Source organism: Microplitis mediator, chromosome 5 (genome assembly GCF_029852145.1).
Source record: "Microplitis mediator isolate UGA2020A chromosome 5, iyMicMedi2.1, whole genome shotgun sequence".
In the NCBI taxonomy this organism is placed as follows: Eukaryota; Metazoa; Arthropoda; class Insecta; order Hymenoptera; family Braconidae; genus Microplitis; species Microplitis mediator.
Genome location: NC_079973.1, coordinates 6,386,652 through 6,405,458, shown reverse-complemented (window position 1 = coordinate 6,405,458; position 18,807 = coordinate 6,386,652). Strand labels below are relative to the sequence as shown.

Sequence of the window (18,807 nt, the reverse complement as noted above, 5' to 3'; positions counted from 1 at the left end):
CAATATGATTACCAATTAAAAAAAAAACTATACGCTCTTGGTTTTAAACTCAGTGACTAAAGTCAAAAGGGCGTAAAAAAATATGTCCCTTTGAAATTTGTGACGTGAAATAATTCAGTGTAATTTGTATTTAAATTAAGTTGTATTAAAAATAAATAACAATTTTTCTTGAGCAAGTAAAAAAAAAATGGGGCTCTATGGCCAATAATCTGCTTTCAGGAGCTGTCGCCTTGAAATCCTTAGAAGATACTTGCAGCATACTAATTAAAAGCAAAACAATAACAATAAACAAAGAAAATCTCAACTTACTAAATAAAAATTTTAATTAAAAAAACTAAATATTTTTTTTTTTTTTTTTTAAACAATTCGGTCACCCTAACTGTGATCCACAAGTTCAATTGATAAATGAACAAATACGAACTAAGATCGATATTAAATCCATAAGAATAATAATAATAATAAATTATTATTTATCTCTCATTAAATGCAAGGAGCGTTGGTCAGTACTTTTAATTTATCTCAATAATAACCAATTAAATTTTACAAATATCGGAAATATTTTTTATTAAAAACTAAATAAATTCTCCTTGTACTCTATCGCCTTTTTCAATTATCCCTCAAAAAACATTTTAATAAAATGACATACGAATAAAAAATATAAAATTTAAAATAAATAAATAATTTAAAAGAGGGAAACGAAGCAATGGTCCTTCGACACAACACTGATGTATACGATTTTTCAACATGAAAATATTATATAATGTAGCTATATATATATTATAAATATATAAATATATATAGAAAAATAATGAAATAATTGATTAAAAAAAAAAAATTAAAATATAAAATAGTCTGTAGGTTTAAATTATACCAGCTAAGATCACTTGCTTTTTATCACTCCTATCAATTTTTTTTTTTTATATTTATATATGTATATAGGGCATTACATACATTGTAAAAAATTTAGAGAGTGAACGCGCATTTAATCTGGAGTAAAGGCGGAGCGGATGACTGCTTATTTATTTAATCCCCTAGGAGTAAAATTTACTTCGAAGCGGAGTTTATTTTAATGTTTAAATCTAAATCACTCCGATGAAAGAACAAACTCTGTATGCGAAGTGATTTTTTGTAAAAACTCCGAATCTCTGAGCGGAGGAGTGAGTTCGGATTTAAATAAAATCCGTAATCACTCCGAATTCACTCCCGATTTTTTACAGTGTATTAAATCGAACCATTTTGTACCTTTAGGTTCTTGATGTTTGAAAAATAATTATTTTGTTTTATCCGGTGAATAAAATTTTTGATGGTTTTTAAAAATATTTTTTAATGACACTCTCGAGACTGAATTATTTTTTCGATGGTCATGACAAAAAATATACTAATATTCTAATTAGAACATTTTTTTTTCATGTCAAATTTTTCCATTCTAAAAAAAATACGATTTTCTTATTAATTTTTTTTATTTTGTACTCCAATTTTTTGAAATGGATGTCATGTTTAATTTTCAAAAAATTTATATATTAGAATGCGGGTAATATCAAAATTTGAATATAAATTTCATCATATGAACTAATAATTTGTTATATTTTTTTTTCAATAGAAAATTTTGAAAAAATTTCCAAAACTTTATTTCACTGGGTAAGAAAATATAATCAATTTTTCTTCCAATTAAAAACCTCAAGGTACATAAATTGCCGATTTTGCGTGATACCCAACTATATATAAATAAATAAATAAGTATAAATTATATTATAAATAAATCATCAATGCCATTATCATAAATCGTGATGAAATTTTCTACAATAAGTCTAAAAATGACGAACACATTTTATTATTTGTTTATAAAAAATAAATACGTCGACTAGATAAACTGTCTTGAGTGATATATAGAATGTGCTATTTAATAAAATTTATAAATTAAATTAACAAAGGAGACAACAACAGCAACATAAAGAAATAAATAAATGAACAAACGATTAATAACTAGCGTTTACAGAATAAAATAAATAAAAAGGATAATTCCTTTTTTTATTGTAAAAAAAAGAAAAATAAATAAAACGAGCACACTAATGTAAGTTAACAATTTAAAATTTATTGTTAACATTTATGAATGTCGTAATCGAGAGAAATTGACTCAAAGTAGTTGTTAATTTTTTTTTTTTTATTCTTATTAATTAATTAATTAATAGTAGGGGTGTGCGAATAGTTCGAACTTACAAATTATTCGTATCGAATCGAATAATTCAAATCTAAAAATTTCCGAATAATTCATAAATTTTTTAATTATTCGTAATTTTTTGAATGATTTGAAACTCCAAATTATTCATAAATTCTCGAATCATTTTAAAATTTACGAATGATTTCGAAATTTTCTTTTGAACGACAAAAATTGTAATATTTTTTCGAATAATTCTAATTTTTGTCAGCAGTAAATAGACAGACACGAATCTCCGAACAATCTATTCGAATCGATTAATTTGAAAAGTTACAAATAATTCAACAACTTCCGGATGATTCTAAAATTGACGAATAATTCGATAGGTTTCGAATACTACGAAAAGATTCAAATTATTCAAATATTTTCGAATCATTCTAAAATTTTTTGAATAAGTCGGAAATTCAAATTGTTCGATTCGAATTTGATTCGCATGCCCCTAATTAATAGTTGAGGTTATTAATTAACTGTTATTTTTTTTTGTTAATGAAAGAAGATGATATTACTTAATTTAAAGCTATTTTTGGGCAATTATCTTACTCGTTGCGACCAGTACAAGTGCATTCGGCACAGCTAGTATACGAGTAATAAAAGAACGTTGATGTTAATGTATAATAATTAAATAAAAAATATAACTAATTAAGAAAATAACATTTTCAGAATGTCTCTGAAGCACTACACAACATTTAATAATTAAAAATAAAACAGAGAAAATACGAATAAAATGGAATTAATAAATAAAACAAAGAATTAAAAGTCTTAATACTTATTATTATAAATTTGCTGTATAAATATTAATAATAATAATAATTATAATGGTGATAATGATATTTTCCACTTGTAATCAACCCCTAAATTTTATAATTATTCATTTATATGTTTTCGTCGCCGTCCTATTTTTTTAAAATCATTGTCATTGTAATTGAAAATTTTTTTTTTATGTTTGATTGTTTTCTTTATATATTAATTAATAATTTGTAAGAACGAAACCATGATGTAACTTATCACTAACGTCATCGTAATGTTTTAGAGAATTAATAAGTAAATTATTGAATTATTGTAATTTTTAACAAGTTTTCTTATATTTTTTCTTGTATTCTTTCAATTATTATTAATCATATGTGTGAATGGCGTTAGTGATAACGATGTTATGGTTAAGAGATACGACAGTATACCATAAAATATTGTAATGATAAAAAAAAAAACAATAAAAAAATTTTAAAAAACATGAAAAACTCAATGCTGTTATGACTATTTATTTTGTAATTAATATATATGTATATATACTACTTCAAAAGTATTTGTCCTCAGAAAAAGGTACAGTAGAACCTCTATAACTCGAACTCCAAGGGAGAGGCAAAAAAATTCGAGTTATAGAGTTTTTGAGTTATAGAGGATTTCGAGTTAGGCAGCAGGAGCTGTCAAAATTGATGTGTATTGCAGTGAATCCTAACTAAGTCTAAAGGTATGATAATTTTACAATCGCTAACGGAAAACCTGACGTCAGCTATCAATTCCATTACAGTCGACTCTGTCTAAAGGTTCTCTGCCTAAAGGTTCTCGCTGTCTATAGGTTCCAGGATACATTGCTTAAAGGTTCCTGGATATTCCCCCACCCGCTTTCTCGAGTGACGAATCACAATTCAGTTTTCGAGCGCTAACTTTAAATGCACGTTTTTTTGAGGTTATGTTTACTGCGCAATGTGTTCGTTTTAGCGTGCGCCTCGGCGCTCGAGGGGAATATATTGTAGGGGAAGTGCTGATGGTGGGGAGGGGATTTTTAGGCAACATTTTCAAAATTTAGAAAAACAAATGTAAGACATTAATAGGAGCTTAAAATGAAAAAAGGGTTATCAAGATCACTGGATAACAATAAAACAGTTGATTGATTTTACCAAGAGATACGTAAAAAAAAAAAAAATATCAAAGTCTACTTACTTTGCAGACCTCCATCACCAACTTCCTTTGGTTACGAGCTCAATAATGTTTTTGTAATAATCCATAACAGTAGATAATAAAAAATATATAGGACGTTAACAAAAAATAATTTTCTAAAGATTGTTTGTTAATGATATCTCTAAACCTTATTGACAGAATTTGAAAAATCTTGACAATCAAAGAGATTAAGGAGATTGAATAAGATTTTATTTTAACAACAATCAAAGCTCAATCCCACAAGTGTTTCGACGGAAATGATAATTTTATAATTAATATTTGCATTAATAAACTATTGAACTATAATTGTTGTCAGCATTTTCGTATCATTAATTAGTGTATTTTATTAGTTATCACGTTAAACTATTTCTGAGTACATTAATACAATAACTCTACATCATTAAATGACGAAAAAATGTACATTAAATTAATTAACATCATATTTTATTGTATTTGAAGTAATTTATCTGTTACACAAAAAGTCACTATGGTAAACAAACAGTTTAACAATCATATAAATATACGAAAATCTTATTAGGACAACAATAAATTCGAAGAAACTTATACATATCGCATCACTCTTCATTATCAATAACTCCACAGGAACGCTAAAAATTTCTTACATAATTGCGATAATTATTAAAAAAAACAATTATTTATATTTTTCGGTAATAAACGTCAATAGATTCATATTATGCCATTATCTGTAACTTCATGAAACGAATTATATTTGAATTGATGTTTATAATTTAACATATTAATCGCAATCTATAAAATACTTTTAGAGATCAACGGTGAAAAGTCTACATGGTCTTTTTTTTATAAGTCAGTCAATAGTAAAAATGAATAAATAGTGTCACTAATGCATTAAGTATTTATTTTAAATAGGAATAATATTTTATAACAGGAAAAATGTTATATTTAAAACTTCAAAGTGGATTCACATCAATTGACGTTATTTTAAGATCATTCATCTTCTAGTTAGATTTTTTGGAATCATTGGTGGATAAGATAATAATATTGTCTCCACTTAAAAGCAAATAATGACATATATACATATAGAGGTGTGTGAATCGAATTCCTATCGAATGCAATATAATCATTTGATTCGTAATTTGAATCGAATAATTCGAATTTCCGGATTATTCGAAGTTTCGAATTATTCGAAAATTTTTTAATCTTACTCAAATTAATAGGAAGAATTATACGTTATTATATAGCAGCTATCAATCATAGAAAAAAACTCACTATCTAAATAACAAAGTTATTATTTAACGTCTCCGACGCCGAAATTGTGCAACCAAAAATTCAATGCCAAATATAAGAACTGCTAAAAGCTGAATAAATGCAAAAAATATATAGAAATATTCGAGATCTATCGCGTCTACTTCATCATACTTTAAAATTTTTTTAATTCTATCAACTTTTTTCTTTTTTTTCAGTGGATTTTTAATCAAACTTCTAAAAGTTTTTTGCCGGAAACCAGATTCGATCGCATTCAATAAATTTTTATGAATTCGATCTTTTAGGGGCCAATCCCTACGGGTCACATAAACGAAATTTGTTTTAAATGAGAATGTTTTTGATATGTACAAGTTCTTTTCATTCAACGCGCGTTTAATTGTCAAATGTTCAAGATAAATACACGCGACCGTATTATCTTGAGTGGCTAATTTAAGACAATCATCGGGTAATACTTCGAAACCAGGATGTAGAAAGCTCATATCTTCAACTGTTGTCCATAATTCTTCATTTATTATCTGTCGGTGTAAACTTAAATCATAATGCAAGTGGTATTTATGATCGTATAGATCTTTTAGTGTTTCTACGTTATAAGATGGTGGTCTTGTTAAGATCGCGGATAGTTGCCCTTGAAGAGCTGGACCAAATGTGAAGACAAATAAGAATGCGGTAAAAAAAAGAATTTTCATCGCGAATCGATCGAGAGGTGAATCCATCCCCATACTCAATAACAACCTAAGGACATCTAGGAACGCCAAGCGAATCTGATAGCCATTAGTCAATATTATCATAATGGTAATAATTAATAGAATAATAATAATTGCGATACCAGAATGAAGATCAAAAATACTAACGATTTCACGAACACGAGATATGAAAGTTCTTTTTTGGGTTACGATGACAAGACTCAAGTCGTAAGTCACTGGAATTGCGTCTACGTATTCATTTGGCAGGTCGTTAACATCATATTGACTATGACTGATATCTTTTTTACCGTAAATTAACGAATCAAAAACTGGGTCTGAATTTTCTGTTTGTCGAAACATAGTTTTGATCACACTTACGTTCAAGTGAGGAAATACATCTTGCTCTATGAAATCACGATATTTGTTGGATGCAGCCACTTTAATAGGATAAAGATCCAAAAACTTGGTCTTATCGAAATTGAGATTGTCAAAAATTGTGAGATCTGAAAAGAAGAAAAGAAATTTTTTAAGTACAATTAGACATAATTATAATAAAAAAGCGAATGCATTTTATTTACCATTAACGAATGGTCGTTTGTAAACAGTAAACCGCGGAATCTGCATGTCAATTAACTTTACTTTAATCCACCGATCTGGTGCTCGTTTCGTAAATGGGTTAAAAGTATAGAGTGAGGTTCCATGGCCAACCTCGTGACATACCACAAACGAGGATAATAAATTAAAGGACCAGAGTTTTGAGAGTAACAAAAACGCCGATATATTACATTTTTTCGTCTTCAACACTAAGAAGAACGTTGACGCGATGTTCCAGGAAGGTGAGCGCCTTAATTTATTAAGGAGTTCCTCCAATTCTGCAATCGTCCGTACAGACAACACGTACGTTGGATGCGAAGGCAAATAGAGCTGAACATCTTTTGCCTCAAAATTATTATTGATAATCATGATAGGTCTCTTCAGTAATTCAGGTGCAGTTACACGAAACGCATCAACTACATTTTCACTCATAACAATTGGATTCGTTACATTAGAGAAACACAAATCGAGTAGTTGACTCTGTCAAATGCAAAAATCAATATTTACATCAAATGAAAAAAAAAATTTAATTAATAACGCATAAACTTTATTACCGTATGTTTGAAGACAACTAGATCATTTTGCAAAGCAGATATATCTCTATACAGAATTTTATTGCACGAAACGCTCACAAAAAAAAAAGACAAAATAATATTCTTTATCCACATGACTTTCAGATTAATTGTTATTCTCCACGGCAAATCGATTTTGTAATGATAAACTAAATTATTTAAACTGATTATTCTGAGCAAAGAATTTTATCATTATTGATATTTTATAATCATAATATTAACGAAAATAAATAAATCAAATTCCTATAGAACAAACGTCTACTTAAAGTGATAGTACAATTAGAACTGACTCATTTGAACACTAAAAGTTATATTGTTCGGTCTCTTTTGAGTTACTAAGTTCTTCATCAAGTGAGGACTCATGTGTGTGTTGTTTCCACGTAGATTAACAAAGTGATCTACGCATGCGTTCTTTCCATTATGAAGAGGATTATCACTTTGAAGAGCGGTGGAATGAAGCTATTGGCTAATAAGTACTGACTTGGTGGTAAATAAATGCGTCATTGCACATTTTTCAATCGATTCGCGTGTTCCATCTAGATTATCTTCTTTTTTCTTAACTTTCAATCATCTTTTGATATACTAAAAGACGTTGATTTAAATCTAGGTGCCAAATAGGCCATTAATTTATCTATTCTACGTTTTGATGATTCTGGATTTGAATTATTTTGCTTATTGTATAGTTGATTAAATTAATGCTTTGCGTCACAAGTTCCAAAAGTACTTAGATTTTTATACGCTCTTATGGCTTCAGTCACTAAATTGAAAACCAAAAGGTGCATGATTTTATTTTTTACTGCTAATCATATTGTAGACTTTTCCTGAAACTGATGATAGGAAAAATAAAGTTTGAAAGCCAAAAAGGCGTATAATTTATGCTAAATGTCATATTGGTTTTCAAAATTTAGTTTTCTCAATTTTTAGCTATTAAAAACGTCAATGGAAGGATTGACGATAAAAATAAAATTACACGCTCTTTTAACTTTAGAGAGTTTCCTAATACTAGGTAATGAGCGTATACAAATTTAAGTTCTTCTGGAATTATTAACGCGACCAATTTACAATATTGAATAAAGATCCATAATTAAATAAATTTACGAAAAAAGCAATAGTTAGATTCGAATTTAAATAAAATGTTTCACATCAGTTTGCAAAATGAAACAAATAACGATCAATAGTTCTACACGTACATTGTATTAGTCTAATGCATCGGTACTTCTTCTTGCATGCGACATATGACTGTGGCCTAGAAGCTTGATAATTACTTAAAATAATATAATGTCGATTCATATAGAAAATGCCATTTTTTGCATGTAAGCATGACATTGAAACTCCGAGTGTAATTCTAACGATATTGATTTATGTGCAGAATAACTCTGTTTCTCTCGTTATTGAATAATATTTGTAGCAATCACTAAATTTGTTGAAATTGGAAGACAAAGTCACAATCCAAATTTGTTTAAAAAATTCATCAAAATAATTCAAGTGATATTGTTTGAATCAATATTGGCTAGTCGTATTATAAATTTAATTATTTACAATAAACTGTATCGCTGTATTCTATAACTTGCAATTAAAATTAATGACACAATGAGAATTCAAATTTTATTTAGAAGTATTAGTAAATCATTAAAATTCATATTAATTATTTTTACTAATAAGAGACTGAAAAAATGTCGCTTGTTTGTATTCTAAAAACAAACTATTTTCTTCAACTCAATGTAAAATAGTACCGATAGATTTAATCATGAACTTGCCCCATATACTTCTCTAATGTATACACATTTTTCAAGCTAATTTCTCTCATTAATGATTTATTATTTAGAAACAATTGCATAATTATGTCTATTGAACAAAATAATTACGAAACAATCATCAAAAAGTATTATAATAATTTATCGATTTGTTAATGAACATATCGTGCAAGTTACATATATACCCACTGGTAAAAATATATATTATTATCGTCCATGTTGAAAAAAAAAGTTTACTCTATTTGCATAAAAATTTCAAAAGTGAATCAATTATTGTCATTAAAGTACAAAAAATAAAAATTTTAAGATAAAAATTTTCGAAGGGGGCAATTGAATCATTGTCTCCGGCGTCGATATTGTGCAATCAAATATTCAATGCCAAATATAAGAATTGCTAAAAGCTGAATGAATGCAAAAAATACATAAAAATATTCAAGATCAATCGCGTCAACTTCATCATACTTTAAAATTTTTTTAATTCGATCAACTTTCCTCTTTTTTTTGAGTGGATTCTTTATCATACTTCTATCAAATTTTTGGTGGAAACCAGATTCGATCGCGTTTAATAAATTTTTATGAATTTGATCTTTTAGGGGCCAATCCCTACGGGTCAAATATACAGAATTTGATTGAAACAAAAAGGTTTTTGATATGTACAAATTCTGTTTCTCTAACGCATCTCTAATTGTCATATTTTCGGGATAAATACACGCAACTGTATCATCTTGGGTGGCTAATTTCAGACACTTATACGGAAATGCTTCTAAACTAGGATGTAGAAACCTCATATCCTCAACGGTTGTCCACAATTCTTCTCCTATCATTTCTCGGTGTAAACTTTGATAATAATGTAAATGGTACTTATGATCGTAAAGATCTTTTAGTGTTTCTACGTTATAAGATGGTGGTCGTGTTAAAATTGCGGATAGTTGCCCTTGGAGAGCTGGATCAAATGTGAAAATGAAAATAAATGCTGTGAAAAAAAGAATTTTCATCGCAAATCGATCGAGAGGTGCATCCATCCCCATACTTAATAACAACTTAAGAACATCTAGTAACGCCAAGCGAATCTGATAGCCATTAGTCAATATTATCATAATGGTAATAATCAATAGAATAACGATAACTGCGATACCTGAATAAAGATCAAAAACACCAACAATGTCACGAACTAGTGACCTATAAGTTTTTTTTTGTGTTACGATGATAAAACGCATATCCATAGTCACTGGAATTACATCGATATCTTCATCTACCGCGTCGTTAACATCATATTGGGCCTGACTGATATCGGTTTCATCGTTAATTAATGAATTATGCGCCAGATCTGCATCGTTCGCCTGTTGAAATATATTTTTCAACACAGTTACGTTCAAGCGAGGAAACACATCCTTCTCTATGAAATCACGTTGTTTGGTGAATGCAGCCACTTTAATAGGATAACGATCCAAAAACTTGGTCTTATCGAAGTCGAGATTGTAACAGGTTGTGAGATCTAAAAAAAGAAAACAAAAAATTTCCTAGTACCATTAAACATAATTATAGTAAAAACTTGAATGAATTTCATTTACCATTAGAAAAGGGTCGCCTGTAAGCTGTAAATTGTGGATTTGGCTCGTAAATTAATTCAACTTCAATCCATGGATCTGGTGCTCGTTTCGTGAATGGGTTAAAAATGTACAGTGAAGTTCCACGGCCAATCTCATGGCATACCACAAACGAGGATAATGAGTTAACTTTCCATAGTATAAAAAGTAAAGTAAATGCTGATTCATCACATTGTTCTAACTCCAAAACTAAGAAGAATGTCGAAGCAACGTTCCAAAAACGTGAGCTTCTTAATTTGATAAGGAGTTTTCCAAATTCCATATTTGATTGTGCCGTCAGCACATATGTTGGATGCGAATGCAAATGTAGTTGAATATCTTTGTTCTCAAAATTAGTACTGATAATCATAATAGGTCTCTTCAATGATTTGGGTGCAGTTAGACGAAATGTATTGAATACATTTTCACTCATAACAATCGGATTCGTTACGTTAGTGAAACACAAATCGAGTAGTTGACTCTGTCAAGAGTAAAAAGAACATAGTATTGAAAACAAGCAGAACAGATCTTACATGCCGATTTTATAATGGAAAACATAAGAGAAGTTTTATTTCTGACTATAAAAATTATTAATTCATTTAACACGTGACGTATTATTCCGAAAATTTGTTTACAGGAACATAACTTTTTTTTTACATAAATACATCTATTTAAAATAGTATTAAAAGCTTGATGCTCGATAAAAATTCTGAAAAACGGTTGACCCTGCGGGCCAGCCCTGAAACTTTCTACTGTTTTTGAGCTCGAGGAGCTCAAAAACATTATTGTCAACCGGATTCAATCGTAATTCTTAATTAGAAATATTAGCAGTAATTTAAAAAAAACAGACTCATATTCTGTGAAATTTTCAGCCCAACAGAATTATTGATTAAGTAAACCGAGAAAATATGGCTGATTTGTCTTGCATTGCACATTCAAAACTGTCGCTCGTAAGGTATGAAATTAATAGTAATAGTAATATTCGTCGATGGAGACATAAACAAAAATGAATTAATTCTCATAATAATTTTGATTACTTACCATGTGTTTGAAAACGATAAGTTGATTTTGTATGGCAGATATGTTTGTATATTCAATTTTGTTGCATGACACACTCACAAAAAATATACTTAAAATGATCTTGTTTATCCACATGACGGACGTTCTAAATAATAATTTATATTATAACGATTTTTTAGTTATCAGCTAACTTATTCCAAGTGCCTGACCTGATTAAACTATTATTCTAACTTGATATTGTCATTATCAAAAAAAAAAAAAAAAAAAATTTGAATTCTGTATGAGAAACATCTATTTACTTCAACCGAACAATATGATCTGACTTATTTCAGCACCAATAGTAATATTGCACGGTCCCTTCAAAATTGTATGTTTCTTCCCAAAGTGTAAACGCATGCGCAAACTGTTTCTGCACAAGTTAGTAGGACAATATACGCGCATGCGTTCTTGTCATCATGAAGAGAATCGTCACTCGGATCAGACGTGGAACATAACCATTGGCTAATAATTATTTGAATGGTGGTAAATAAATGTATTTTTCGACCAATTGTGATGTATATTTTAGTATTTAGTTCCCACCATTACCGTTTTTTTAAACATCGATTGTATTGATTTGTGATGAAGACAGTTTTACAAGTTATGAATTTATTGTATAGCAAAATAAGATATTAACTATAAATATTTTGTCAGATTAAAAATGTTTAAAATATAAATCAGTAGTCGCAGACCGTCTACATTTTTATCAGTCTAACGGTTTAATTATTTCTATTAATGAAAAATGATGATAATTGTTTACTCAACCTGCACAGTAAAAAATATTGTGTATTTGTGTCGAAAACGGTTTGTGTTAAAAATTGTAGTGTGTTAAACTAACACAAAGTTTGTGTCACTTTATTTTGTAACATTAAAAATGTGTTATACACTCTTTATTAATACATTTTTGGTATTACTGTGGAATTCTTTGCGCCCTCTTGTGGCGATATTTCAACATAATCTTTGTGTTAAAAAGCGGTTACACAAAGTTTGTGTCGAAATTTCAACACAAATTTTGTGTCAACCGTTTTTAACACACAAACTGTGTTGATTTTACACAATATTTTTTACTGTGTGATTATTATTTAAAAGAGATTGACAATGTTGATTTTATTGACTACAGATTAGTAGACAGGATCTGGAGATTTGATCTTTAACTTTAATGTTAAATAATAGTTATAAATTCTGCCCTATTCCCCTTATATCAAATTCATAATATTGATAGAATATTAGTTATGTTTTAATAAGCGGTAAATTTAATATACATGAAAAATATTTTTATGATAATTTATGATCTATAAAATATATTTCGTTTGTAGTTGAATCTTTCGGTATATATTTAAGTTCAATACATTTTTCAGTTAATGTATCGCAAGCACTTACTTGTTTATGTTTGTGAACTAAAAGCTTTATAATCGCACCACACAATATTGATTTGTATCAAAACCTATCGTGCGAAATCCATATTTATAATAACAGACAAATGGATTTTATTCAGGTTATGGTAGAAAATATTCAGGACTGTATTATGTTCTAACTAAATCAAAATTGGTTTTCTGTATAATATATGTAATTTTCATCATTAAGCGATAATAAAAAATATTTCCAAACATCAAAGTGACAGCATCGATGGTAAATTTGTCATTCAGAGTCTAACCACTTCTTCTTTTTCTTTATTACATGATCTAACTCTTTCGCTAGCTTCGATATCAATTAATGAGTAGTTTTATTATTAGATAAATTTTATTTTCGTAGCGTTAAATCTGTCAATGGAAGAATATTTTATAATAAATAAATGTACGGAGGATATTATACGATCAATAGCGTTACATATATATGCTTTTAGTTCGAGCCATCTCTATTTCTTCTTGTGCATGAGCGTGATCGTGAAGCTCCACAATTACTTCAATCGATTTTGGTTAGCTGAAAAAATGTATACTGTATATTCACAATTAACAAACTTAACGATACATAAAAAAATGTATGCTACCATCATGATCGAGTTTTCGGATTATGGAAAAGATTTCAAATTTTCATATCGTCAGAAATTTCAGAATTTAGTAAAGAGAAATAAAAAAACTTCGACTTTGTGATCTCAAATAAGTAAATATATCCGAGTAGATTTACAGATATTCATAAAGGTCAATGTGTTTATGAAGATAGGGCAAAAGGAAACAATGAGACACCATCAAACAGAATGAAAAAAAAAAAATTGTTTTTTAACAAATGCTTACATGCGATTTGTAGATAAGGATAAGGTAAGTTTAGCAGTTCTGGAAGTATGGCACATTTCAAGTCTCTATTAACATAAGTCAGGTCGTCTCAATTTCTCTCATATCACTTTCCCCTTTAGCTCCTATATAATAACTTACTTTTCAACTTTCCGCTATGAAAATTGAAAATTTTCAAAAATTCGGGAAGTTGTTGGTTTCGGTCCGATTTGCAAAAGCCGAATTTCTATCAGATTTTAACGTTTTGAGGTTCTAGGAAGCTATCCTGAATAATTTCAAGATGATGTCCGAGTGTATGTACACTGAAAAAAATAATCGCTAGCTGCTAGCGATTTTTTTCTTTAGCAGCTAGCGATTTTTAATCGTTAGCTGCAAGCGATTATTTCGCTAGCGGCTAGCGATTTTTTCTTTAGCAGCTAGCGATTTTTAATCGTTAGCTGCAAGCGATTATTTCGCTAGCTGCTAGCGATTTTTTCTTTAGCAGCAAGCGATTAAAAATCGCTCGCTGGAAGCGATTATTTCGCTAGCTGGAAGCGATTTTTTCTTTAGCAGCTAGCGATTAAAAATCGCTTGCTGGAAGCGATTATTTCGCTAGCTGGAAGCGATTTTTTCTTTGGCAGCTAGCGATTAAAAATCGCTTGCTGGAAGCGATTTATTCGCTAGCAGGTAGCGATTTTTTCTTTAACAGATAGCGATTAAAAATCGCTTGCCGGAAGCGATTTTTTCTTTGGCAGGGAGCGATTAAAAATACTGTTTTTATCATTGAAATAAATTTATAAATATACATATTCATATATATTTATACATATATATAAATATATATTCATATATATATATATATATATATATATATACACATATATATATATATATATACACACATATATATATACACGTATATATATATAAATATATATAAATATAAATACATATTTATAAATATGTATAAATATATTTGAATATGTATATTTATATATTTATTTCAATGATAAAAACAGTATTTTTAATCGCTCCCTGCCAAAGAAAAAATCGCTTCCAGCAAGCGATTTTTAATCGCTACCTGCTAACGAAAAAATCGCTTCCAGCAAGCGATTTTTAATCGCTAGCTGCTAAAGAAAAAATCGCTTCCAGCTAGCGAAATAATCGCTTCCAGCAAGCGATTTTTAATCGCTAGCTGCTAAAGAAAAAATCGCTAGCTGCTAAAGAAAAAATCGCTAGCCGCTAGCGAAATAATCGCTTGCAGCTAACGATTAAAAATTGCTAGCTGCTAAAGAAAAAAATCGCTAGCAGCTAGCGATTATTTTTTTCAGTGTATGTAAGTATGTATGTATGTATGTTTGTACGTATGTATGTAAATACCTGAAGCTTTTGAATAGATGAGCCGATGGCATTCGACGTGGCTTGTCAATATCTCAAAGCTGTGGAAAATTCAAATTGATCGGTAGCTTGCGTTCGGAGATATTCCAAAAATAAAATTTTTTCAAAAATGTTTTTTTTGATAATTTGTATTGTGCTCGATGGGTTGATTCCAAAATCTACTCAGCTCTAAAACTTTCTAAGCCGCATCGAATTCCACTCTAACCATCAAAATCGGTTTATTCGTTCAAGAGAAACCGTTGTCGAATAAATCAATTCCAAAATCTGATCATCTTCAGAACTCAATAAAACGCGTCGTTTGCCGGGAAGTATTGGGTCTGGCCCGCAGGATCAACCGATAGACCGATTTATTTTTTTTTTTTCAGGTGTATATAATAGAATATGATCAATAGTGTTACATGGTTCAGCTTTTAGTTTGACTCATTGCTATTTCTTCTTGCACGTAACTGTGACCTAGAAGCGCGACAATTTTTCAATGTAATATTTATTCATAAGGTGACCGGTCAGAATATCCATCATAAAATATCCAATGCAATAATATCTATTGAAAAAAATTATCTATCTATGGAGAAAATTAATGACTTATTGATAATTTTACATTGGATCCCATACGAAAAAAATATATATCCGGGCAAATCTGGAATATGTTACGTATATGTTGCATATATGTAACATATTCCAGATTTGCCCGGATATATCCGGATATATATTTTTTCCGCATGTGATATTATGGCCTATAACCATTCATAACTTTTATTTTACTGCAATAACTAATATATTTTTCAGCGTTTAAACTAATTTTTAATGATGGAAATTGAAAAAAAAATCTGTCTATCGGTTGACCCTGCGGTTCAGCCCCAAAACTTCCCGCTGTTTTGAGCTCGAGGAGCTCGAATACATTGTTGTGGATACATTTTCGAGCTCTTCGAGCTCGAAAATACTTTTGTGTGCCATTGTTTTCGAAAAAAACCGATTGTAGCATTTCTTTCTCCCACGATATCTCAGGAAGGAATTAACCGATTTTGATGGTTGAGGCGGCAATCGGCGTATTTTATTGAGTTCTAGAGCTGATAAAATTTTGAAATTGTTTGGTTCAGTTGTTTCGAAGGTATTTGCAAAAAACCGTTTTTTACCATTTCTTTCTCCCGCGATAACTCTCGAACGAATACTCCGATTGAGATCGCTAAGGCGGTAATCGATGCGTTTTGTCAAGTTCTAGAGCTGATTAGATTTTGAAGTCGATGGTTCGAGTCGTATCTGAGAAATCAATAAAAAACTAAAAATAAAAAAAATTTTTTTTTCGTAATTTGCCAATATTTTCGAGTCTACTTGATCAAATGATCTGAAATTTTCAGAAAAGTTGATGGCCAACAAGCTCTTTCGATTACCGCCTTAACCATCCAAATCGGTTCATAAGTTAAAAAGTTATAAGCCAACAAGCTCTTTCGATTACCGCCTTAACCATCCAAATCGGTTCATGAGTTAAAAAGTTATAAGCCGGTCACACACATACTCACACACACACACACACACACACACACACACACACACACACACACACACACACACACACACACACACACACATACACATACACACACACACACACACACACACACACACACACACACACACACACACACACACACACATACATACATACATACATATAGACACTCGGACATCATTCTGAAAATAGTCAGAATAGCTTCTTAGGACCTCAAAACGTCGATATCTGATGAAATTTCGATTTTCGCAAATCGGGGTGAAACCAATAACTTCCGAATTTTTCGAAAATCGTCGATTTTTTTAGCGGGAAGTTTAAAAAGCATTCGGAGAGACAATAATAATCATAATTAATAAATATAATATATAAAACTGATATGATTATTTTGGTTGCGTAACAACATATCCGCGGACAAAATATCCGCGACAAAATAACCACACGACAAAATAACCACACGACAAAATATCCGCGGAAAAAATATCTACGGACAGAATATCCTCAAAATGACGATATTAAAGGTGTGAAACATAGCGCTGTTTTTTCACGAATTTTGTATGTTTGCAATTTGAAAAATATACTCATACATAAAATAGTGTAAAAGATAACGCCCTTTTTTCACAAATTTTTTGTGTGTGTAATAAAATACATACTTTTGCGTGTATATATATAATCATTGAGCAATAACTGTTTTCCTCCTTTTTGCGACACGATGAATTTCAGTGGCATTACGAGATTAAATAATACGTGATAAAAAACATTCGTAATAAGAACAATAATTTTTTTGCAATCATGGAATGCATAGATTACACGAAACATATGTTGCTCGAAAACTTAAATATAATTTCGTTTAAATATACTAGATGTCGCAACTTGTGATTTTTAATTAAGGGTAATTCATTTTATCGACATATATTTGATCTATTGAATTTTCATCAATTAAATATTTTTACGGATATTTTGTCTGTGGATATTATTTCCGCGGATATTTTGTCGTGTGGTTATTTTGTCGTGTGGGTATTTTGTCTGCGGATATTTTTTTGCGGATATTTTGTCGCGGATATTTTGTCCGCGGATATTTAAGCGTGTCACCGATTATTTTATTTAAAAAATTAAATTAGTAATAACAAAGTATTTTTATTTATTATATGTATAGTCATTAGACGGTTTTCATATTTTATTTAGTGTATCGATGTCTCTTATGATATTGAAATGGATGAAATTACACAGAAACATCGTAACCAACAAAACTCCCATAAAAATACGAGAAACGGTCATCATAATAATCGAGTGAACAAATAGAGAGTTTCATCCCGGGTCAAAAATAAAACTTGATTTAGACTTGGATTACCAAGTCGAAATGTGGAGCCGTTTTTCACAAGACAAACTCGACTTTTTTTACGGAGGTATGAAATATATTAAGTATTCGCCTTGGTTTAGACTTAACTGGCTTACTTAGTCACGATTTAAGACGAAAAAGTTGAAATCAAGTCGAAATTAACTTGGTTTAGACTTATTCGACTTAAATTTTAAGACGAAAAAGTCAAGATCAAGTCGAAATTGACTTGTTTTAGACTTATTCGACTTAAAATGTAAGGCGAAAAAGTCTAAATCAAGTCGCAACTGACTTATTCGACTTAAATTCTAAGTCGAAAAAGTCAGAACTAAGGTGAAATAATTTTTAAATATTAAGGCGAAATTAAGGCGAATAAATGACTTTTTTTCGACTTGGTTTAGCAAGTCAAAAGTAAGATGAATGACTATCGTGCTCGAAGTAAAGACGAATAAGTTGAAACTAAGATGAAAAAAGTTCAAAAAGTTAAAAAAAATTAAATTTAAGTCGAAAAAGTCGAGATCTTATCAAAAAATCGTCGGAAAATCGATAACTTCAAAAGAGAATAAGGCGAAGCGAGCCTGAATCAAGTTTTATTTTTGACCCGGGATAGCTAAAAATAAATCTGTTATTTTCAAATTTGAAGTTTTTTATCAAAAAATTTTTAAAATCCAGAAAAAAAAATTAAAAGACATTAATAGGAGATAAATAAAAAGTAAAGGGTT

The 18,807-nt window shown here is 29.6% G+C and overlaps 2 protein-coding genes across 5 annotated transcripts in view; one reads left to right on the top strand and one right to left on the bottom strand.

The window, feature by feature from the left end:
• The window catches only part of LOC130669100 (homeobox protein extradenticle), a 60,948-nt gene extending 58,991 nt beyond the window's left edge, over positions 1-1,957 (top strand). The window contains exon 10 of the mRNA XM_057471808.1: positions 220-1,957. Within this exon, the coding sequence (XP_057327791.1) occupies positions 220-234 (15 nt within the window). The 3' untranslated portion in view covers positions 235-1,957. The remainder of the gene's footprint in view (positions 1-219) is intronic.
• A 2,672-nt stretch (positions 1,958-4,629) lies between these two features.
• On the bottom strand, positions 4,630-17,542 carry LOC130669098 (uncharacterized). 4 transcript variants are annotated; one of them, XM_057471800.1, is made up of 8 exons: positions 17,403-17,542; positions 13,021-13,560; positions 11,626-11,749; positions 10,570-11,065; positions 7,227-10,493; positions 6,657-7,152; positions 6,457-6,581; positions 4,630-5,923 (listed from the first exon to the last, which is right to left on the bottom strand). In XM_057471800.1, exons 3-5 carry the CDS (start codon positions 11,737-11,739, stop codon positions 9,334-9,336), a joined length of 1,770 nt encoding a protein of 589 aa, XP_057327783.1. In that variant the 5' UTR covers positions 11,740-11,749; positions 13,021-13,560; positions 17,403-17,542; the 3' UTR covers positions 4,630-5,923; positions 6,457-6,581; positions 6,657-7,152; positions 7,227-9,333. The 4 variants fall into 4 exon arrangements, with proteins under 4 accessions (XP_057327783.1, XP_057327780.1, XP_057327779.1 ...); XM_057471797.1 differs by having other exon boundaries at positions 4,630-6,581; positions 13,021-13,400; positions 13,468-13,560; XM_057471796.1 differs by having other exon boundaries at positions 4,630-6,581.
• Positions 17,543-18,807: the final 1,265 nt, after the last annotated feature.